We start from the raw sequence: 24,905 nt of genomic DNA, 5'->3' as shown, positions 1-24,905 counted from the left end.
CACTGGAGATAAAAAGAGGTCTATCCTTCCTGTCTGACATGTTCTCAATATTCTCAAGCCATTTTGAAAAAAAAATACAATAGGAAGATAAAACTTTAAGGGGGGGGACTGAAAAATATATCAAATTTATCCTTATAATGGGTTATCTTGGCCTTGATATCAGTCTAATATGCCAAATAAATTTAGGAAATTACAGGACTTGTTTCTTGCCCAGCAAAAATGAAACAGGGAGTGCACCTACTAATATAAGATTATCTGCTAGAATTATTTTATTATTTATAGAATAGTATTCTGAGCATCATAAACTTCTAGGCAAATGCAATAAAATGTAAAAAAAATAAAAATAGTGCAAATCAGAAAGAAATAAAATTAGAGGATGTGAGAGGACCAGCTGCCTAAGACTGCCTAGCATCTAGGCTAATGATGATAGGGCTGGCTGTGGGCACCAACAATGAAAGAGTGAGTCCGCTTCCTCCCTAGAGGAAGATTAAGGAGATTAGGATGAAGTTTCTCACATGGTCCATAACTCCATTGGCTTTTCCTGCACCAACCCAACAAAGTGGCAGGCAGTTCTGTAAGTCAGCCAAGGAGGTGGAAGGGGAAGGAGGCAGCTTCATTGGGGCTTTTCTGAAGATAGTGAGGGGAGGATAAACAGAATAAGCAGGAGTGGAATGCTACCAGTTCAGCCCTGTTTGGGCGTATCGGTTTGCTAAGTGAGTTTCACCACATTTTACAAGTTGGTCATGACCACCAAGCCACCCCCACCAAGCCACCCCCCCCCCAGTTGTTTGGAGAACTTGTAGCGGCGGCAGCACGAAACTCCACCCACCCACTACGCATGCACAAAACCTTCTGCGCCTGCACAGAGTTAAAAATCACATGCTTCCGAACCTGTAAGGAAGGTAAGTAGATTTCATCGCTGAGCACAAGCCTATATGTCTCAGCAGGTCATGGACTGTCTATTATAAAAATAAAAGTATAAAATGACATTGATCATAAAGAAAGTTAATGAACCTAAATAAAAAATGCATTAAGTTATCACTTTTAATTCCTGAGAGAAATGTTCCAATAAACATACAAGAATGCTAGCAATTCAATTTAGTTTCATTTTGAAAAGTTATTTCTTCTTACCAAAGACTCTTTCATCATTGATATTTTTAATGCAGAACCACAGGCCTGCTGGGAAAGTACAGACGAGAATATGTAGATCAAAAAAGAAGGAAACCCAAGTTGTAGGCTGATGCTCCGACACTGAGGCAATGATTGGGATATGAATTTTTGCATACCTTTTAAAAAAGAATAAAATTCAAATTATTTTAGTGATGAAACTTTAAAAATGATAATAAAAAATAACGGATTACTGAAAAAATTCAAATGACTAGTCTTTAAATACTAGTCATATTTTTATCTTTTAAAGATTTGTAATACTGTATAAGGAGGGGGGTATGGCTAGGCACCGTGGCGATACGGAGTTTTCCACACTCCACGGGAATCCTGAATTCCCACCGTCCAAGGGTTGGGGGGTTTGGTTCTTATGTAACTGACCCCAGAACTGCCCTGAAGGGGCAGGGAAGAGAAGGGACACCGTTGAGGAACTGTTTGGGGTTGGCATACCCTGCAGGAACTCGATACAGAGCCTTCGCACGGCAGTGGTGAAAAGCAGCTTGGGACAAAGCTGTCCAAGCTGCTTTTTGCCACAGCGGTCGCGCATCGAAGAATGGATTGTTTATCTTGAGGGTCGTCATCTGGAGAGAAGAGTTAAGAATCATGCAGGAGAGATGGAGGTGGAAGAATAATTACAAGGTTGGTGACTTTTTGGGCCGAAAGAATCAACTTTAAAGACAATTCAAAACTTGAAAGGGGAAAGAACAAATGGACCGGAAATGAAATGGTGGCTATGTTAGTGAACAGAGACTAGGAATCTAAAATTCTGTAAAAGAACTGTAACTAGAGCCTCAGACCTGTGGATATTATATGAAAAACAGACCAGGGATATAAATAATTGAGAAACTAAGTGAAATAAAACTTTATTGGCAAGTTGGACATAACTTTGACTTGGCCAAAAAAAAAATAAAGGGAAAAGAACTAAATCAGAATTAAAATGCCATTTGAGGGATGACCAAGGCTATGGAACTTTCTGTGTGGTAGTTGGATGATCTAGAATGGTGGATTCATGATTTGTGTGGTGTAAAGATTTGGTGACACATCGAAAGCAGACTTTTTAAGTGGATCTATTTAAACTGTAAGACTGGCTGATAAGAGATCTGACAAAAATGGAAGAAAGTAAACAAGTGGAAATAATAGAATTTTTTGTTGATATTTTAAATCACTGGAAAAGAAGACGGGGGATAGAAACAAAAGAAATGACTAGAAATGAAATTAAAGCAGAACTAAATGAAATTCGGAATGAACTTAAAACAAAAGAGGATAATATAGAAAAGGAGTGGAAGGAAGGAACTATCAATATATGAAGAAAAAGAAGAAAAGACTGTGAGAAATGAAATTAAGATCAAGGACTATTGCAATTAATTTTTTAAAGATTATTATGAATATGATGACTGTTATGTTGATGAATATACAGATTATACTGAAAATGGTAATAAAGGCCGAAATAGAAGAAATTGCAAGAGATGGGATTGATAATTGTGGTAACAAGGTATGAAATAGTCTAACAAGTAAGGGAAAAGGAAGAAGAGGAAAAAGTAGTCAGAGAGATAAAAAGGAACAGAAAAATAGACAAGAAAGAAAGTGAAAAGATAAAGAAAAAAAGACATGAAACTATAACTATAGGAATGCAGAAAATTTAAATATAAAAAGAATAAGGTTGAAAAATGGAAAGAAGAGGGATGAAGGGGATCAATATATTGAGTGTATTTTCTATCTTCATTGTACATTGATTAATATTTTAGTTGTTTTAAATTTTAAAACATGAAATTAGAAAATGGATTTAGAATATCCTGAACGCCTATTCTCATTAGTAGAATGGAGACAGTAGTCATGCAGGTTTAGCTTGCTGTCCTAACCAATTAGGACTGAGTTACAAGTCTTTGAAGGCACAGTTGGATCCACCCCTTTCCCAGTTATTCATGAATCTGATGACTTGGCTTGTGTAGGCTTTCAACTTAGTCAAGATTATGCTTGATTTCTTTTTCTTTTTTAAAGGAAAAGAAATCTTGCCAGTGGTAATCATTGAATATAGAAATTACAGAATTATAGATTTTAGAGATCACAATTTAGAAAGAAGGTTGGATTGAGGAAGGAGAACTTTCTTTTAATCTATTTGGATCAATACAATTAGAGTAGGCACGAGGATTATGCTGGGTAAGCAGTGAACATTGATTCCAGTGGGTTATTGGAGGTTTTTCTTTCTTTCTTCTCCTCTTTTCTGTTTATATATAAAGAAAGAGAAATTATTTTAATGGTAATTACTGAAAATAGAATCTATGGAATTATAGAAAATACAGATCATAAATTTCAAAAGGTGTTTTAATTTATGGAAGGCTATAACTTTAAATTGGACTAAGGAAGGGGAACTTCTTCTTTTATCTATTGGGACCAACACTCTTAAATTAGGGCATGATGATTCCGCTAGGTTTGCAGTGATAAAATTAGAGTAGGGCATGAAGATTCCGCTGGGTATGCAGCGATATACTTAGATTGATTCTAATGGGTCACCAGTGGTTTCTTTTTCTTTTCCTCTCTCCTTTTTTATTTTCTTTTTTGTTGTTGTTAAGGAATGGGGCAGGAAGTTCTCAGGAAAGGAATGTGATTATTTCATAGGATATAGACATTAGGAAAGTTTGAATCAATGTTTTTTCTTTCTTAATTAGAATTATTGTTTCATGATTTAGACTGGAATGGAGGAGTTCAGTGGTTTATAGATCAACTTTAAGGTTCGGTAATTTTTGATGGTGTTATACTGAGCTATTTTGGGAAGTTGGTACGAAGAGGAGGAAAGATTCTTTTTACTCCTCTTCCCTCTTCTTCTCTTTTTGGTTTGATTTATCTCTTTCTTTTTTCTATTTTTTTTAGTGGTACTTTTCTCATTCTCCTTTTTTTCTTTTTATATATACTTTCCTCTTTTTTTCAACACATTTTTCTTTCCTCTTTAAATTTTACTTTATTTTTAAAATTCTTACGCATTTTTTATGATTCCTATAAAGGAATTATTACTAATTAGGTTTTACAGTATGGCTAATTTGGTGAGTTATTGAGATTTTAATTGGTCTTTCCCCCCCTTGTTTTGTATATTGGAAGGTGTTGGTGTTTTTATCTTTATTTATTTTTTAAAAATTCCTTTTATTTTTTTTTTTAAATTCCTTTTTAATGGGCATTTACTAATAAAAAAGGTTAATAAATATATATGAAAATTGAAATGGAAGAGATGTGGAGAAATCTGAAATACTACAGCCTACTTAACTTGAGGCATTCAAAATTTGGATGTATTAGCGAATAGCATACAATATAAGAAATCTGAGCAGCTATTTATTATCCAGATGTTAAAAGTAAAGGAGGTAGCATTGGATTTGTATACCATAATTTTAAAAATTGAATTATTGATGTATTTAAACAATTTGATGTTGTTGGTACTTTACATTGTACTATGATTGGTGAGAAAATAAAAAAAAATTCTGTGAGATATAACACTTTGAAGGACCCTCATGCCAAAGACCATGTCAGCAGAGACATAGGAGTCAATTTTATCATGCTTGATAAATGAATTTGGAGACCAGGTGGCTGCCTTGAAAACTTCTAATGGTGCTTGGGTTGCCCAGGCCACTGAAGTTGCTGTGCTTCGGTTGGGGTGTGCTATAACTCCCCTAGGAACTGGAATGGCCACTGCTTCGTATGCCTTGGTGATGGTACACCTAATTCAACTACCCAAAGTCGTAGAGGAGACCTTGGTACCCAGTGAACAGGGATGGTAGGCAACGAAGAAGGCTTCGGACTTGCGAAAGGACTTAGTCTGTTCCATGTAAATTTTTAATGCTCTAGTAACATCCAATGTATGCTATCTAGTACTTAACTGATGATTCGGTTTTGAACAGAATGAAGGGAGGATAATGTCCTGAGTTCTCTGGAACATGATGTTAACCTTAGGTAGGAATGGAGGGTCCACTCTAAGGAGTACTTTATCTGGATGGAATTGGCAGAGATCCTGTCTGATTGAAAATGCTGCCATCTCTGAGATACATCGGGCTGACATGATAGGAACAAGGAATGTACCTTACATGAAAGATGTCTCAGGGACGCCTCTCTGAGCAGTTCGTATGGATGAGAAGTGAGGGAGGACAAAACTTGAGGTAAGTCCCAGGTTGGGTAATGGTGGATGACTGGAGGTCGGATGTTAATTATTCCTTTAATTAGTTCTTGAATTGCAGGAAAACTCCGAAGGGGACAGGCCCATGTAGAATCCTCACATTAGGAAGCTGATTATTCTTGGAAGAGGTACGTGCACAGATGAGAGACCTTCCTTCTGACACCATTCGCAGAAATTGGTCCAGGTGTATCTCTAGGTGCGATTGGTTGATGGTCTCATAGAGGCCTGCATCACCACTATAGCATCTGGGTCATAGAACTGCGACTCAAGGTCGCACCTGATAATCTCCAAGCGGTTAGATGAAACCAATCTGGGTCTGGATTAAAGGATGCTCCTTGTTGCAGCATGTCTGCCGAAATAGGAGTCGCCACAGGGGTGCAATGGAAAGCACTTGCAGATCTGCAAATCAAGTGCATCTGGGCCAGTGAGGAGCAATTACGATGATTTGTGCTCTCTCAGAAAGAATTTTCTGAATTAGTTCTGATAATATTGGGATCAGAGGGAAGGTGTAGAGAAATACTTGGGGCCAAGGGCTCCTCAGCACGTTGATTGATTCGGCTCCAGTCTCTGGGTACCCTGAGAAGAATCAATGAAGTTGAGAATTGAGTGCAGTCTTAAAGAGGTCAACTGCAGGGAGTCCGAATCAGAGGCAAATTTGGCTGAACAGGGCCACGAGAAGTTGCTAATCGCCAGGATACAGGGTCTGACATGCAAGCCAATCTGCTTATAGATTGAATTTCCCTGAGATGTGATCTGCTGAGAGGGATTGTAGATATCACTCTTCCTACAGACCTAACCTCATGAACTCGAGCATCAGGACTTTGAATCGAGTTCTGCCTTGGTGGCATATATGACTCTTGGTTGTCTGTCAAAATTAATACATATTTTCTCTTAAATTACTTGGTGGAAGTGTTTCAGGGCCAGATGGACCACCCTGAGTTCTAGCCAATTGATGGACACTGAACCTCTGTTGGGGACCAGGTCCCCTCTACCTGAGGTATGAGCTCCCCAACCTGATAGATTGGTGTCTGTTGTGATGGTTATTCGGTTCGTAACCTTGAAATTGGAGCCCTTGAAGATGGCCAAAGAGAGTCACTAGGAGAGGGATCTCATCACTGGCTGAGGAATCTGAATGGAGCGATGTGATGTGCTTTGCCCGGATTTCTGAAATGGCAACAGTAACCACTATAGTTCCCTAGCATGTAATCTAGCCCAGGGGGTGATGCCTATGCAAGATATCATCTTGCCTAAAAGGGGGGAAAGAAGAGTGATAGATGCCCTTCTAGATGTTTTAACCTAGTTAAGCTCCCTGATACTAGTTTGTCTATCCTGAGACAGGGAAACTAAGGTTTGAACTGAAGCTATGGCTAATTGTCACTTTTGACGTACACCTGCTTGCCACCGTGGAAGCTGCAATGGATTTTGCAGAGACGCAAGATACTTGAAGCATAGCATCCACCACGTACTGGGCCAAAGCAAATATCTTATTAAGATCTTGTTGGCCCCTGGGGTCATCTGGTGGTATTTGATGCTGGATCTGTTGGAGCCAGATTAGCATGGCTCTGGTGAAAAAGGAGGCTGAGGAGGTCGCCTTGATTGCCCAGACATCAGCTTGATGGCTTTTCTTCAACATCTGGCATGGTGGCGGCCAAATGAAGTAATCTCATGGGCTTATCTACAGTACCTTGGGAAGGAGATGAGATCTTCATAGGATGGAACTACCTTGAAAAATTTTTTGTCTTTGGATGAAGGGATTGGGCCTGCAGCTGGGAAAGACCACTGTTTCAGTAAAGTGTCTCGGAAAAGACAAGGCATGGGGATGACATCTGTATACTGCTGTTCTTCCAAGAAGAATGGACAGGTGTCTTGCTCTTTAATTGGGGGAAGTGGTGTCTTTGGGCTCTTCCGAGTCTAGCCCATTGGCGATTTGGGCTTTGTGGATGAGACTTAAATAGGTGTGGTAGAAATATAGAAAAGGGAACTAGTGACTTTGGAGGATCATGGAATGGATCATCTTTGAAGAGAGTTTCATCTTTGTCCTTCTCCTCCTCCATATCGTCTGAAGAGGAGCCCTCAGGAGACTGAGGCTCAGGGACACCCCTTCTGAATGAAGACACTGGAGGAGTATGTGACCTCTAGAGGTGGTAGTAGAGGAAGTAGATGGTAGGTTGACAGATTGAAGTCTGGCCTCCATTGCTTAGGACAGGGCAGCCTGCCGAAAAGACTGAGAGGGGGGGGAAATCAGGTCTAGGTTTCTGAGCTGAGTCCGAAGCTGTTAAGGGGACCTGACTTTCTTCTTGTCCTTCAGTCCCTGAATCCCAAAGATCAGGTTGGACTCTGACTAGGTTGGGTTCATCTAAGGCCCGATTGGGCTCCCTTGTTGCAGGCTGGTCAGAACTAACTGTATTGTCAGAATATTGTTCCCATGTCTGTATCCTTAATCTCTTGGCAGATTTGTCACATAATGAATGATCTCTGGCGGGCCCGGGACAGGGGTTTATCTTCTGTCCTGGTGCTTCTCGACCTCTCAGCGGCTTTCGATACCGTCGACCATGGTATCCTTCTGCGCTGGCTGGAGGGGTTGGGAGTGGGAGGCACTGTCCTTCAGTGGTTCTCCTCCTACCTCTCCGGTCGATCGCAGTCGGTATTAGTGGGGGGTCAGAGTCAACCTCTAGGCTTCTCCCTTGTGGGGTGCCTCAGGGGTCAGTCCTCTCCCCCCTGCTATTTAATATCTACATGAAACCACTGGGCGAGATCATCCAAGGACATGGGGTGAGGTATCATCAGTATGCTGATGATATCCAGCTGTACATCTCCACCCCATGTCCAGTCAACAAAGCAGTGGAAGTGATGTGCCAGTGCCTGGAGGCTGTTAGGGTCTGGATGGGTGTCAACAGACTCAAACTCAACCCTGATAAGTCAGAGTGGCTGTGGGTTTTGCCTCCTAAGGACAATTCCATCTGTCCGTCCATTAACCTGGGGGGGAATTACTGACCCCCTCAGAGAGGGTCCGCAACTTGGGCGTCCTCCTCAATCCACAGCTTACATTAAAGAAACATCTTTCAGCTGTGGCGAGGGGGGCGTTTGCCCAGGTTAGCCTGGTGCACCAGTTGTGGCCCTACCTGGACCGGGAGTCACTGTTCACCGTCACTCATGCCCTCATCACCTCGAGGTTCGACTACTGTAACGTTCTCTACATAGGGCTACCTTTGAAGAGTGTTCGGAAACTTCAGATCGTGCAGAATGCAGCTGCGAGATTAATCATGGGCTTCCCTACGTATGCCTATGTTACACCAACACTCCGCAATCTGCATTGGTTGCAGATCAGTTTCCAGTCACAATTCAAAATGTTGATTATGACCTATAAAGCTCTTCATGGCATCGGACCAGAATATCTCCGGGACCGCCTTCTTCCGCATGAATCCCAGCGACCAGTTAGGTCCCACAGAGTTGGCCTTATCTGGGTCCCGTCGACTAAACATTGCTGTCTGGCAGGACTCAGGGGAAGAGCTTTCTCTGTGGCAGCCCCGAACCTCTGGAACCAGCTCTCCCGGAGATTTGGATTGCCTCACCCTCCTTGCCTTTCATAAACTCCTTAAAAGTCACCTCTGCCGTCAGGCATGGGGGAATTGAGACATCTTCCCCAGGCCTATATAATTTATGTATGGTATATTTGTATGTATGGCTTGTTTTTAAATAAGGGGTTTTTAGATATTTTTAAATATTAGATTTGTTATTGCACATTGTTTTTATTATTGCTGTGAGCCATCCCAAGTCTACGGGAGAGGGCCGGCATACAAATCTAATAAATAATAATAATAATAATAATAATAATAATAATAATAATAATAATAATAATTTTTGAAGAGTCTCATCCCTCCTTTTCTCAGCCCTAGTAGGATGAGAGGATTTATCGTTGTTGGGCCTAGAGGAGGCTTGACCTATAGAGGGAGGATCAGATTCCTCCTCAGGTCTATTAGTTTTTTGAATACACTTTCTTCCCGTGGGATTTTGTTTGGAGTTCTTGGATGCCATGGAGTTGATTTAATAAATTCCAATGTGGTAGAGCAAGAACAAATGCAGGAACAGACTAATAGCCTAAGACTCAAGTCCAAGAGGCCTCTGTACCTCCTATTCCCGCAGACACTCTCCAAGGAGAAGATGTTTAGGAAGTGCAGGCGTCCTAGGCCCCTAAGAGCTAAATAGCTGTTGAGTTTGGAACAAATAAATTGCAGGAAATTTGTAAAAACCTACTGGGAGCAGCCTAGGCTGATCAGTGTGGTGCCAAATTAAAATGTGGCTTGCTCAGGCTATGCAGGGCTAACACTGGGCAGTCCATATGGTTGCAGCCATTAGCATTGAGATGTGTTAAACTTAGGCGTAATGGGACCAAATTGCTTAAAACTAATAAATGTGGGCAGGAACAGGCTGGTATTACAGGCATACGCTGCCAGTGATTAAGGCAAAATAAAGGTGGTGCAAAGTTAGCCGCTAGAATGTGGTATGGAAATGCCACCGGGAACGAAAAAGCTGCCTTCCAGCTGATTTCTAGTGTGGAAAATCCATCAGTTAGTTGAACATTGCAAGTGCTGTTAATGCTAAATGCAGAGACCCCCCCAGCATCAATTCCCACCCGGAAGAATGGGGGGAGGGGAGAAGCCGGAGGAGCGTGGTGGAGGCCAGTGAGTTGTGGCATGGCTTCGGAACGAGAAGGAGGTCATCCCTTCGGAGGCGGAAGCCGCGGAAAACATTGTGGAGGCTGCTGGCCTGGGCTGAGGTTTGCAGCGACTGAATGGTGGCGATACGGCTGTGTGGGGTTGCGGAAGGATTGGAGGACTGGAGGTGTCACCTGACAATTACAGAGACACGGGGAAGAGGCTAGGCGGAACATCGAGAGCCGAGCGGTACTGCTGAGTCAAAGGGGCCGAGATTGGTGGCTGATACATAGAGAGCTAAAAAGCCTGCCTCAGAGACTTTGGAGGACAGAACACATATACCTAGGAGAACCCAGAGAAAGACCTGAGGGTGCCAGCCTGTGGCAGGGGCTGTCACCACAAACCTGAAGAAGAAATACACTAGGACTTTTTCCTGAACATCTTTCCCCTGAACATCCCTACCCCAAAAAATCCCCCCCCCCCAAAAAAACCTCACCTTTTAGAACTGAGGCTGCATTGCTGACCTGATGGACAATTGATCTTTAATTACTTCCTATTTTTAAGCATTTTTAAGCATTTTAGAACTTGCACTTTACAATCTTTTTTTTCTATTTTCTATTTTCTATTGTATATTGTGAGACTTTTATTGTGTTTTTATGACTATTAACTATTCTATTAATTTAATCTATTTTTAACTATTGGGGGTTTCTTAACTAATGGATGATTGGGATGTGTGTAATACTGTGTATGAGACGAATGATTGGTATGACTGGGATGGTTGGGGGGGGTCACGGTATGGATGAGATGAATGGTAACAGTATGAATGATAGATTTGGCCCACCTGACGCTCGAGAGGCGGGAGGGGAAGGGGCATCGATCTCTGGGGTGGCAGAGGGTCGGAATATCCCGGTACTGCTGGGGAGAGGCAGATATGGCGGGGGCCACGGAGTTAGCCGTTCCAGGGCAACAAGGGACCGTTGCCTAATAACGATCCCTTGTTCTGGCTCCGTGAGCCCAACCTTGGACACTGGTGATGAGTGTAATTCTGGCCCTGGGCTCAGGTTGCTGCTGCTCAATGCCAGGTCGGTGGTAAATAAAGCTCTCCTCATCCGAGATTTGATCCTGGATGAGGAGGCCGACCTGGCATGTATTACTGAAACCTGGCTGGGCCCGGAGGGAGGAGTTCCTCTCTCTGAAATCTGCCCAGCCGGGTTTCAGATATGGCATCAACCTCGACCCCAGGGAAGGGGGGGAGGAGTCGCTATTATAGCCAGGGAGAGCCTTTGCCTACGTAGACTCATTGCTCCAGAGATTGCGGGTTGCGAGTCTCTCCTGATGAAGTTGGACTTAGGGGTTCAGGTGGGCTTATTTCTCACGTACCTGCCTCCCAGCTGCGTGTCAAAAGCCCTGCCTGTGCTACTCGAGGAGGTAGCCGGGTTGGCGGTGGAGTTCCCCAGACTTATTGTCTTGGGGGACTTCAACCTGCCGTCACTCGGCGAAACCTCTGGGTTGGCACAGGAGTTCATGGCCACCATGACAGCCATGGACCTGACTCAAGTAGTTCAGGGTCCGACTCACGAGGGAGGACACGCACCTGACATGGTATTCCTCTCCGAGCAACTGAGTAATGGTCTGAGACTAAGGGGCTTAGAAGCATTGCCTTTGTCATGGTCAGACCATTTTCTACTACGGCTTGACTTCCTGGCTCCAATCCTCCCCCACAGGGAGGCGGAACCAATTAAGATGTTCCGCCCCAGACGCCTGATGGATCCAGAGGGCTTTCAGATGGCGCTTGGGGTTATTCCAGATGCACTCGTTCACAGTTCGGCGGAGTCTCTTGCGGTGGCCTGGAACAAGGCTACAGCGGAGGCTCTTGACCGGATTGCGCCTTTGCGACCTCTCCGCGGCGCTAGACCCCGTAGAGCTCCATGGTTCAACGAGGAGCTCCGGGAGTTGAAACGCCAGAAGAGACGTCTAGAGAAGCGATGGAAGAAGAGTAAGTCTGAATCTGATCGAACACTTGTAAGAGCTTTTATTAAGACTTACAAAGTGGTGCTCAAGGCGGCAAGATGCGCGTATCATGCCGCCCTGATTGCATCAGCGGAATCCCGCCCGGCCGCTCTGTTTAGGGTGACCCGCTCCCTTCTTAATCAGAGGGGAGTTGGGGAGCCCTTACAGAGTAGTGCCGAGGACTTTAACACGTTTTTCGCTGATAAAATCGCTCAGATCCGGGCGGACCTCGACTCCAATTGGAAAACAGAGTCAGCTGACAACGAGTCAGTCGAGGTGACTGGGGCCTGTACTTGTCCACCTGTCTGGGAAGAGTTTGATCTGGTGACACCTGATGAAGTGGACAAGGCCATTGGAGCTGTGAGTTCCGCCACCTGTTTACTGGATCCGTGTCCCTCCTGGTTGGTTGGAAATATATTGAAAATATAAATGATTAATCTATTTAAAATAAGACAAAGAATTTAAAGATGTAATGAATGATAAGATTTACTGATACAATGTTAAGAATTTCACATTTCTTTTGTTTATTGAAGACACGTTTAGCAGAGAGTTGCTTGAATGGAAAATTTGTAATTTATATACAAAGTCTGAGTTAAAGAATTAAAGAGAGAAGAAAAGAAAAAATATGGGGAAAAGAGACAAGAAAGGGGAGGGAGCAATAGGTCTAGAAATTAGGAAGACTAGGAAACAACAAATCTTAGGGAAAGTGAAGATGATAGTTATTAAAGAGTCTTGGTAGAAATTTGCTATCAATTGGAGGGAGAAGCCAGATGACAAAATCAGTCTTTACAGGGGTGGAATTTAGATGATATATACCTACAATTTATTGGAATCAGGAGCAAAGATTAAAAATCAGTTGCGGTCTTAGATTTTTAAGTTGAAAATACAGTACCAGTCTGCTAAGGTACATATTATTTTAATTTTTGAAGTTGGAAGACACTCCAAGAAAGGTATTAGAAGGTGGAAGAGGAAGTAGAAAGGGAGGAAGAGAAGGTGAGTGAGGTTGAGGAAGGAAGCAGTAAGAGAGAGAAAGGAAGAGAGAGAAAGGAGGAGTGAAGGGAAAGTAGGTAGGAGGAGGAAAGTTTGAAGAAGGAGGGAGTGTGCAAAAAAATAGCTAGAGGGGCAGACTGGTGTTGGTCAACAGGGAGGAGGATAATCAATCAATCAAGAAATTGGCTTATGAAATAAGTAATAATAATTTGGAACTATGTGTATGTAATATTGAAATGTATACGCATGTTAAATCTGTTAAATTTATATGTGAAGGTGGAGAAAAATAAAATCTTTATGGGGAAAAAGGTTTGTAATATAAGGGTTTTTTGGAGTGGGTATATATCCTAAATATAATTTCAGTTACATTTCAGAAATTGAGAAACGGTGATTCTTAAACAACCTTTGGCTCCTTGCTAAAAACTGAATGATATGATCAAAAATAGCCATTTATTGAAAAAATGGAACGTCATAAATATCAAATATTTATGCAAATGCATAAGATTATGTAATTTTATCTTATATTCATACCTACCCAGTATCCCATAATGAGTAGAATCTGCCACTCCATGGTGCTATGTAACCTGAAAATACATATTATGGTAACTTAGCAGCTATCATTCATATATATATGTGTGTGTGTGTGTGTGTGTGTGTGTGTGTGTATCTGCTACTAAATGGAAGTTCTATCTTTCATTGTTAGAGACCTTGATGGTTTTTATATATATAGCAAAAAATAGTGACAGGAAATAAGAACAAATTCAAAAAGGTAGCAAAATCAAAGACAGATAGGACTGGCTTTATATGCAGGGTTTTGATGGGGTGAAATGATCATATTAAAATGCATACTTTAAAGTGTGCAATTCTGTTTTACTTGAACCTTTGCTTCCAGTTCTTTAAAATATTTTAACATTCTACTTCTATGCAATAAAAATGTACGTTTCTTATGAAACATCCACTAATTAATTCCAAAGATACAGCATCATCTGAAATAATTATTTTATGAAGAGAGGCAGAATAAAATACAATTTTGACTCCAGGAGCATATTCCATCATATTCCTGATATTTTGTCAAACTATGTCAAGGCCAGACATAGTTTGGCAGAAATGGGGAAAAAAACCCATTTATGTTAATTTTGGACAGAACAAAATCCAGGCAGAGGGAATCAGAAGGTTCATTCACATCATCCCTATCTCTCCTCACATAAGGTTCCCAGTATAACATATCCACTTGTCCAACTGCTGTCCACATTTGCAGCATTTTTTCACCCTTCACTAACATCTCAGCATAACATGTATCACTGCCCTCTACTTCTCAGCACCTTCGTTTCCTCCCCATGGCTTAAGCATGGCATAGGCTACTGGCCTGTCCAAAAAGCAATTTGTCATAAGCTGTTAATGTCCTTGCCTCTTGCTCCTCATAAACAATTTTACTTAAATAAAAAAAAGTTTACTCAAACATTTACTCATGTTATCCCATGCACAGAAACAAACAATATTCAGAATGAGTGTATTGTATCTGGGCACAAACTCAAAACTAGCTGCTCTGTGCATGGAAAAAATCATACAAGGAACAATTGCACATCTACCCGATAATTATTTTTAGCTGTCAGAAAAATTTATCTGGTAACAAGAAATATTTATTGGATACCACTTACCTGTATATGTTAAATAGATAACACTCAGGAATACAATTCCAGCAGCCAAAGATATACCTAAGAAGAATAATGTCTGAAATTCTTGCTTTGTTAGTCTGTCTCTCATATACTGCAGGAAAGCATAGGCTTGCAGAAGAGCAAATACACCTATTAAAATGCAAAAAATCAATTGTGTTTTGTTTAACAAACAGTCCTTGCTCTAAACAAATGCTAATTTTAAGTAATTTTATTCACATCATGCATATTTCTTTTACTGATTTTATGTATTTACAAGGATTTCTATATACCGGTATGTTGTTATATGTATGACCACTGTATTTTAAGATGTTCTTATTTTCCTAATGTACATACTGGGTTTCCCTGAAAATAAGACCCTGTCTTATATTTTTTTGAACCCTGAAATATGCGCTCGGCTTTATTGCCATGCTCTCAAAAGCTCGATTGGGCTTATTATTAGGGGATGTCTTATTTTGGAGAGTATGTTCATTATCTGAAATATTCTTTTATTCCCTCCGCCTTAGATATTCATTTTTCTTTTTTTATTACTCACTGAAATATTTAAGATGGGTCATTCCATATCAAGTGATCCAAATATGAATATATTTTTAACCTGACTTCTTTAGACTTTTTTTTTGTTTTATAAGTACTACTTTAGTTAATTATACATTAAAAGTTTTTAATTTTTTCTTCATTAGTTAATTTTTTACAGCTACCACTTAGCCGGTACAGTTCTGAGAAAAAATGATGCCTCTCCCACCTCTTTATCTTAATTCTAGCCAGAGATATGATAAAAAATGTCAAGCTATACCAGGCCAAAATTTGTGCTTTTTCAAATCTTTAGAAGTCTGTAAAAAATTAACTGTTGAAGAAAAAAATTAAAAACTTTTAAATTTGTAATTAATTAAAGTAGCACTTCATTAAAAAAATAAAAAATCTAAAGACATCAAGTGAAAAAAATATTCATATCTGGATCACTTGATATGGAATGGTTTTGGGGGTAATTTTTTAAAAAAATTCTCCATACAAAAGTCCTTCAATACATTTTAGAATATTTTCATATTATAATAAAACAGTATTGAGTTAGTACATTATTTATAATTAATCTCCAAAAAAATTATTAGTTCCCAATGAATTATTTGCGGTGTCAATCCATCCCCCCCAAACTTGACCCTCTAGATATCTAATTTTTGTCTAATTGAATTCAAGCTTAATTTCCTTTAAACCTTATTAAATTAATATCCTTCTTCTTTAGTACTTCAGATATGTCATAGTGCTTACTCCTTTTTTGGGGGGTGTTTGTTTTATTTTTCCCTCTCAACATACAATCAAACAATACAGTATACCATCTAATTTTCTATGAATAAAATGCAGTATTTTGTTAGTAACTAACATCAATCATCAAAAAAGTTACAGAATTTTTTTTCTAATTTTGTCATCCAGTATAAACATTTTCTTTTGATTAAATTCCCTCCTTAATGTTCCTTCAAAAAATATAACAAATCATAATTCTAACTTATTAACCATTATGCCATAGTACTTCCTTCCTTTCTTTATACATTTTTCTATAAACTAAGAAAACCTTGTATAACCAATCAAATGATAGCAAAAATAAAAAAACAGAGCATAATAACACAAAAATTTCAAACTTCTTCCCCCCTCTAAATAGTACATTTCCCAAATATTTAAGATTATTTCAACCCATTAGCCAATTAATGCTTATCTACATTTCTTGCTTAATTGTTAATCACAAATATGAATCAATTTCAATCATTTTGAGAAAAGAAAAAGAAAGTTTCTAAATATTCTCTAATTTCAGTCTTTAATAATCTAAATCAGTATTTTATTATAATCAATACTAATAACTCAATTAATACCAGAAGTCAATTTCTAAATTCATATATCTAATTAAAAATAATAATTCAACTTAAACAAAACAATTAAGAAATATTCAAAACTTAATCAACCCTTCTCAAACTCCAATTTCTTTAATGTGAGCAGAACTCTGAACTGAACCCCCTTTTTTAAAAAAAAAATTGTATCCCCTTTTAGTTTCCTTTTCCATTTTATTCTTTCTATTTCTTCTCTTAACACCTTCAATTTTTACAAATATCAGCTTTTTATATTTTTTCACCCAGACCCTTTCAATGTTACATTCTGAGTCTGATCAACCCCTGGCTCCTAATCACATCATTTCAATTTTTCTTTTGTGCTAATTTCAATATGCTCATAGTAAAACATGCAATCAACAGCCCGATCATTGACCAAACAATTCTTAATGCTTTTAGTACTGTCATTTGTTAAAGTAACAGTGATCTGATTTAATAACATCTCCTTTAATCAGTCCATTCTCCATCTTGCCAGTATTTGTTTTTCACATGCTCCTAGTTGTTCTGCAGGATCCTCTGCTCCTCTTTTCTCCTTTGGGTCATTCGCTTCTTTTATTTCTCTAGTAATTCCTGTACAGTCTTTAATTGATTCTCTAAATTCATTCATAATTCCTCAAATATCATTAAAGATTTCTCTAATCTCCTGGATCTCCGATTTCTCCATATCTACAGAAAGAACTTTTATATTTCCATCTGTTTAGAAAAGGAACAACCTAATGTGTTATTTCCAGCAGTTTCATAATGTAATGCAACTTCAAGGATTTTTTCCCCCCGAGAGTTCGTTCAAAGTTTAAATCCAACTCAGAATTACCACAATCAAAGCTTCTTCTTTTATCAGTTTTTTAAAGAATGTCTATCCCCATTTAGGTTCTCTTTTTTCTTTTTCCAAGGCCAAACAATAGATGTTAAATTAAGTAAGCAAGTAATTCTCCCACCAAGAAACCTTCTTCCAATAGATGGCAGCACCATTAAAAGAAAAGAAAAAAGAAAAAAGAAAAAAAGCCTTAATTCCAATTTTAAAATGTTTAGCCCAAACAGGGAAGGAAGGATTCAGAAATTTAAGCAATTTAAAGTTTTTAAAAATCAAGCCTTAATCAGACTAAGCACCCAAAAGCTGCCCCCTGGGTCTTAGCTGTCGTTTTCTAATCCAGTCAATATACATTAAATAGTTCCGGTGCTAATTAGCCGTCTTGCTCAGCTTCCTTGTATTTCTTTCCTCTTATTCAAAAACCAGTTCTATTTTAAAAAGAAAAAAAATTGGCAACTCATTCAATACAACTCACAATTTTCTTCCATTCAACCTCCAGCACAACTCTTTAGAAATTCCTTTCTTCTTTCCAGATGACTTTCAACATAATAACAATTATCTTCCTGATACATAGTCGAGCCACGGCTATGGTGACCGAAGCTGCTTCGCACCGCTGCCGGTGGAGGCTCCAGGCAGTCTGTTCATGGGGTATGCCAACTCCAAAATGGACCATTTGCCAAGTCCCCTTTTTTACCTCCCCTTCAGGGAGGCTTTGGGTCGATTCAACAGAATTGGCACCCCCAAATGGCGAGGATTCGGATACACCCCCCCTGCCAGAGCGCTGAGCATTCTGTCTTGCCGGGCCGGTGACCATGCCCCTCTCGCTACTCCTCCTTCTTATGTATTCTCCAAAACCCTTACAAGAAAAAAGACTTTATTAACTATAAACAATTAAAAAAAGAAATAGTAATTCAAAAAAGGAAGGGAAAGAAAAAAGAAAAAGCCAAATAACAAAAAGAAAACCAAACTCAATTATTATAACAATATTATAACAGTATAAAAATGAACCAAACCATTATTTTAAATCTTCAATTAATAATCATGTTAATATTATAATCATATTCTATTCCAAATCATAATCAATTATTATTCAAATATTTATCACTTAATTGTCATTATCTTTTCCAATAATTTAAATAATCCAATGATCTAAGTATTTCAATCTATTTCTATATAATTCTATGCTTCAATAAAATTTAATAACTTGAAATGTATCTTAAAAACAACACTGAATAAATCTAACTACATCATTTCATAATTAATACATATTTAATAATCTGTCATCCCTCCTCAAAACACCATCTTTGCCAATCCTGAGGGCTTTTATTTTTTATCATTTTAAATCCATATATTTTCTCCTTGCCTCTCTTTTTACCAAAATATAGAATCTTTTTCATTTCCATTCTGACTTCTTTCTTACTCTGCAATTTCTGGGATATCAGGTCATATCTATTCTTCATTTTCTTAATGCTTAAAGTAGTGCTTAAATCATCAAGAATATGATTATCAACCCTATCAACCCCTTCTTCAATTAAAGGGAGTACTGAAAAAGTCATTGGCATCCTGCAGCAATACCTGCACTATTTCGTTCACAATCAACAAAAAGATTGGGAAAAATATCTTCCCTTAGCTGAGTTCGCCTTTAATAACTACAACGAGGCACTTTTGTGCCCCCTTCTCAAGAAGCTTTCCCTGGACCCAGCCGTACTCAATAGCTACCGTCCAGTCTCCAACCTTCCCTTTATGGGGAAGATTGTTGAGAAGGTGGTGTCACTCCAGCTCCAGCAGTCCTTCGAAGAAGCTGATTATCTAGGCCCTCAACAGTCAGGATTCAGGCCCAGCTACAGCATGGAAACTGGTTTGGTCGCGCTGATGGATGATCTCTGGCGGACCCAGGATAGGGGTTTATCCTCTATCCTGGTGCTCCTTGACCTCTCAGCGGCTTTTGATACCATCAACCATGGTATCCTTCTGTGCCGACTGAAGGGGTTGGGAGTGGGAGACACCGTTCTATGGTGGTTCTCCTCCTACCTCTCCAGTCGGTCACAGTTGGTGTTAGTGGGGGGTCAGAGGTTGGCCCCTAGGTTCCTCCCTTGTGGAGTTCCTCGGGGTCGGTCCTCTCTCTCCTGCTATTTAATATCTACATGAAGCCATTGGGTGAGATCATCCAAGAACAGGGGGTGAGCTGTCATCAGTATGCTGATGACACCCAGTTGTACATCTCCACCCTGTATCCACTTGGCGAAGCAGTGGAAGCGATGTGCTGATGCCTGGAGGTTGTTAAGGTCTGGACGGGTGCCAATAGGCTCAAGCTCAACTCTGACAAGACGGAGTGGCTGTGGATTTTGCCTCCCAAGGACAATTCCATCTGTCTATCCTTTACCCTGGGGGGGGGGGGGGAAATCACTGACCCCCTCAGAGAGGGTCTGCAACTTTGGTGTCCTCCTCGATCCACAGCTGACTTTAGAACACCATCTTTCGGCTGTGGCAAGGAGGGCATTTGCCCAGGTTCGCCTGGTACATCAGTTGCGGCCCTATCTGGACATGGAGTCCCTGCTCACAGTCACTAACAACAACAATAACAATAATAACAACAATAATAATAATAATTTGTTTCCCCGATGGAAAGAAGGGAGAATCGAGCTGATTAAGCAGTGTTTCTGAACCAGTGAGAGCCCCAGGGTCTGGTTAAGAAGAGGATAAGAAAGAAAGGGAAGGATTTGAAATTTGAAAGTCTCCCTCCCTTCAAGAGGTGTGACAATCACTTGCTCTCCAGAAATCTCTCCAGGAATTTAATAGGGAAAATTGTTGAGAAGGTGGTGTTGCTCCAGCTCCAATGGTCCTTGAATGAAGCTGATTATCTGGGTCTTCAGCAGTCTGGATTCAGGCTCGGCTGCAGCATGAAACTGCTTTGGTCGCACTAACGGATGATCTGATGGGCCTGGAATACAGGGTCTATCCTGGTGCTTCTTGACCTCTCAGCGGCTTTCCAATACCATTGATCATAGTACCTTTCTGTGCTGGCTGGAGGGGTTGGAGGTTCAAGGCACCATTCTGCAGTGGTTCACTTCCTACCTCTCTGGTCGGTCGCAATCAGTGTTGGCAGGTGGCCAGAGGTCAACTCCTAGATCCCTCCCTTGTGGGGTAGTTCAGGGGTCGGTTCTCTCGCCCCTGCTGTTTAATATCTACATGAAACCGCTGGGTGAGATCATCCGAAAGCACGGGTGAATTTACCATCAGTATGCTGATGATACTCAGCTGTACATCTCCACCACGTGTCTATTCAGTGAAGCAGTGGAGGTAATGTGCTGGTATCTGGAGGCTGTCAGAGTCTGGATGGGTGCTAACAGGCTCAAGATCAATCCCGACAAGACAGAGTGGCTGTGGGTATTGCCTCCCAGGGACACATCCATCTGTCCATCCTTTACCCTAGGGAGGAATTGTTGACCCTCTATTCCATTTGGATAAACTAGTGCCTCCATAGTTGATACCCAATTTGGAATTTTTAAGTAGTGCTTCTGTCTGATTTCCTTCCATGTTTTTAATAAAGATTGCCTAATTAAGTTTCTATTAAAATATTTTTGTATTTTATCTCCAATATCCCAAAGATAGGCATGCCAACCCTACTCCGTCATGTCCTTCCAATTGTAAAATGCGTTTGTTATCTAAATTAATACATTCTTTTACCAACATTAAGGAGGACACCATGTAATACATTTTCCAATCTGGTAGTCGAAGGCCACCTCTGCTCTTCATACCTAGTAAATCTAATACAATGATCCCCCGATCATTGCGGGAGTTCCGTTCCAGGACCCCCCGCAATGAGCGGGTTTTCGCGAAGTAGCGCTGCGGAAGTAAAAACACCATCTGCGCATGCGCAGATGGTGTTTTTACTTCCCAGCAGCGAGGAGCCGAAGATTGGGGTTTCCCCGCCGCCCACGCAAACTCCTCGCTGCTGCCGCGCCCGCCGCTCGCCCGCCCTGAAAGGGAAAGCCCCCCCAGGCCGGCTCCGATCCCCCAGGCCGGCTCCGATCGTTTTAAAACAGGCGCGTCGCTTCTCCCCTGACTCCTGGCGAACTTCCCCGCTTTAGGAGTCAGCGGAGAAGCGGCGCGCCTGTTTTAAAAGATCGGAGCCGGCCTGGGGGGGCTTTCCAGCAACCCACGAGCCCGGGTTGGGGGCTTGGGGGTTGCTGGAAAGCCCTCCCAGGCCGGCTCCGATCGTTTTAAAACAGGCGCGCGGCTTCTCCGCTGACTCCTAAAGCGGGGAAGTTCGCCAGGAGTCAGCGGAGAAGCGGCGCGCCTGTTTTAAAACGATCAGAGCCGGCCTGGGAGGGCTTTCCAGCAACCCCCGAGCCCCCAACCCGGGCTCGTGGGTTGCTGGAAAGCCCCCCCAGGCCGGCTCCGATCTTTTAAAACAGGCGTGCCGCTTCTCCGCTGACTCCTGGCGAACTTCCCGGGCGAAGGGCGGGCGAGCGGCGAAGGGCGGGCGAAGGGCGGGCGAAGGGCGGGTGGACGGGCGAAGGGCGGGCAAACGGCGGGTGGACGGGCGAACGGTGGGCGAGCGGGTGCTGGGGGGGGCTTCGCCCTCCCGCCAGCAAGAGGGGGAAGACCCAGGGAAGCCGCCCAGCAGCTGATCTGCCCGGCGCCATCTAGGCATGCGTGCCCATAGAAAAAAGGGCACGCATGCGCAGATGGTGTTTTGACTTCCGGGTTGAAAAATCGCAAATTAGCCTGTTCGCAATGGTCGGGGACGCAATAACCGGGGGATCACTGTATTTTTATCCTCGGTTTTTTCCCTTGCCATATAAATTTGGATGTTATTTTATTTAATTCAGTGAAAAATTTAGAGTAAAGTTTTATGGGAACAGTTTGAAATAAATAAATAAATTTTGGGAGTATGCTCATTTTAACAGTTGATATTCTTCCTATCAATGATAATTGTAGTTTTCCCCATCTTTCTAATTCTATTTTAGTTTGATTTAGTAATTTTGTATAGTTGTCTTCTTTTTTTGATCAGCATATATTACTTAAATTTATTACTAGATATTTAATTTTCTTTGTATTTTTAAATTCTTATTTAATTTCCAATTCCTCTCTTTGTTTATTAATCATATAATTAGTCAGATTTTTTTTTCTTTATTGATTTTCAGACCTGCCGCCTCCCCATACTTTTCTATTTTTATCAAAAGTTGTCCGGTTTCTAATGGCTCTTCTAAAAAAGGCCTGTAATTTGTATTCTTCTTTTTAAACTTTTGTTCCTTTAATATTACTATCTTTATCAGTTTCATTTAACAAAATTTCAAGTGTTAGGGATAAAGCCCAGAGGAGATAGAGGGCATCCTTGTCTAACTCCTTTGTTTATTTGGAATGTTTTGGTCATTTCATTATTGACAATTGCTTTGGCTTTCTGGGAAGTGTAATTTTTTTCTATTAATAGTTCAATTTTTTGAGCAAATCTCATTTGTTGTGTTAATTTTTTCATGTATTGCCAATTCACATTGTCGAAGGCTTTTTTCACATGCAGGAAGATTAAGGCTACTTGTTTGGATGTGCTTCATAATATTCGATTATGTCCAATACAATTATACTATTGTTCCTTATTTGTCTCATTGTTAAAAAGCCATTCTGATCTACATGTATAATTTTATTTAATTTTTTTTGTCTTTCCGCTAAAATTGAGGTAAAGATTTTATAGTATGTATTTAATAGGGCAATTGGTCTCTTTGCACTAGCACCTTCTTTCAATATCATGGTGATGTATGTCTCTTTCCATGTTTCAGGTATTTTTGTTTCCAATAGTACTTCATTATTAAATTGTAGTTGTTCTAAAGAGTTTCTAAAACACTTGTAAAGTACTCCAGGGTATCCATCTGGGCCCGGAGATTTTTTTTTTTTTAAATTGCATTTTGTAATTTTATTGCAGTAATCTCACTGTTTAACATTGTTTTGTCTTCCTCACTTATTTTGGGCATATTACTTTCTGATAAATAATTTGTATGACAGATGACAGAGAGAAACTGATCTAAGTGGCTCATATGGAGCGTAAGTAAGTGAAGCCAGGACCCGAGGTAAGTCCCAGGTAGGGTATCTGTGGACGATGGGAGGTCTGAGTTTTGAAATACCTTTCAATAACTCTTGAATTTCAGGGATATTTCAAGTGGCTCTCTGCGAAGTCTGTCGAGGACCGAGGATAAGGCTGTAAGATATCTGTGAATGGTGTTGACTGAAATCATTTGATTTGATTGACAATTCTGTGGATGGGAATGCAGATGGGAGAGAGATCCTCCTGAAGACACCACTCGTGGAACATAGACCAGATGTGGCCATATATTCGATTAGTAGAAATTCCTCTGGATGTTAATATGACCTCAATGGCATCTGGATCGTAGCCTCATAATCTAGGTTGTGCTGTATAACCACCAAACTGTTAGGTGGAACCACCCTGGGTCTGGATGATGAGATGCACCCTGCTGCAGAATATAACCCAGAACGGGGAGTCACCAAGGGGCCTCGACGGAGAGATGTTGAAGATCCACGAACTAGGCGTGGCGTGGCCAGAGTGGAGCCACTACAATCACCTGGGCTTCTTCAAGTCCGGAATTATTGGAATTGGAGGAAAGGCACAGAGCAGATCCTGAGGCCAGGGAGTTCTGAGGGCATTGATGGCCTCCGCTCCTGGAGATGGGAATTTGGGAGCAGAATCGCGGGAGTTCAATGTTGTCAGCAGTCACGAATAGGTCTAGCAACAGGAGACCGAACTTGAGGCCTAGATTCCTGTGGTCTTTTGCCAGAGGTGTTTTTCTTGGGAATTCTGGAAGCCACGGCCTGGATTAATAAGGCCGAAGGCTGAGCCGACGGAGAAGCGCAAAAAAAATAAAATCCCCAAGAGGAAAAAAGGCCCAAGCTCCTTGGCCCAGGAGCGTCTGCCATCCAGAAACAATTTGAAGTGACTCCAAATACAAGCCAAAGAGTACCGGCTGGCTAGGCCTCTGTGATTAATCAACACAAGGATGTGAGAGGCCTAGCAGATGAGCAGAAGCCTGAGCGACTCACAATGAGCTCTGGGCCTGCGGTGGATTTTTTTATGCCAAGCGGTTAGCATAGGCGAGCCATTGATGCCGAAATTTAGAGGGCGATGAGGGCCGTCGCACTGAGAATTTTGAAACAAAAGTCCGGAAGACTGAACAAGTGACTTGTTCCTTGTCCCACTCCACATGTAGGCTGGGTAGATTAAAATTTAAATGTGACTGGCGGCAGTGTGAACTGAGCGACCAACTGCGGAACTTAAAAGAAAAAAGGGCTACGCCGCAGCTTCTCTGAAGCCAGAGCCATGCCCAGGAGGCCTGAGTCATAATTTAAACTAATTCCTTTGTAAATTAACTAGAGAAATAAGAGGGATGAAAAGTAACTTATCTGAATGGTTTTTTTGATCTGTAGGTGAAGTCATTGAGAGGGAAGGTGTTAATCACGAGAGGAACTGAGCCACCACGCGTCCTGCTGGTAGGAGGACCGAGTGAATTCAGGGCAAGGTCGGATCCAGCAATCTTTTTTAAAGACAGGGTTTGGTCCTGATTGGAT

General features: G+C 41.0%; 1 protein-coding gene across 5 annotated transcripts in view; it reads right to left on the bottom strand.

The window, feature by feature from the left end:
- The window catches only part of STT3B (STT3 oligosaccharyltransferase complex catalytic subunit B), a 164,500-nt gene that overhangs the window by 27,780 nt on the left and 111,815 nt on the right, over positions 1-24,905 (bottom strand). For all 5 annotated transcript variants that reach the window (XM_070727285.1, XM_070727286.1, XM_070727288.1 and 2 more), the window contains exons 7-9: positions 14,634-14,780; positions 13,511-13,559; positions 1,132-1,286 (exon numbers count right to left, since the gene is read on the bottom strand). In XM_070727285.1, coding sequence (XP_070583386.1) covers positions 1,132-1,286; positions 13,511-13,559; positions 14,634-14,780 — 351 coding nt within the window. The remainder of the gene's footprint in view (positions 1-1,131; positions 1,287-13,510; positions 13,560-14,633; positions 14,781-24,905) is intronic.

The sequence above is a fragment of the Erythrolamprus reginae genome, chromosome Z, assembly GCF_031021105.1.
Source record: "Erythrolamprus reginae isolate rEryReg1 chromosome Z, rEryReg1.hap1, whole genome shotgun sequence".
Classification (NCBI taxonomy): domain Eukaryota; kingdom Metazoa; phylum Chordata; class Lepidosauria; order Squamata; family Dipsadidae; genus Erythrolamprus; species Erythrolamprus reginae.
Note: the sequence above shows the minus strand (reverse complement) of the source record. Positions and strands in the feature narration are given on the sequence as shown.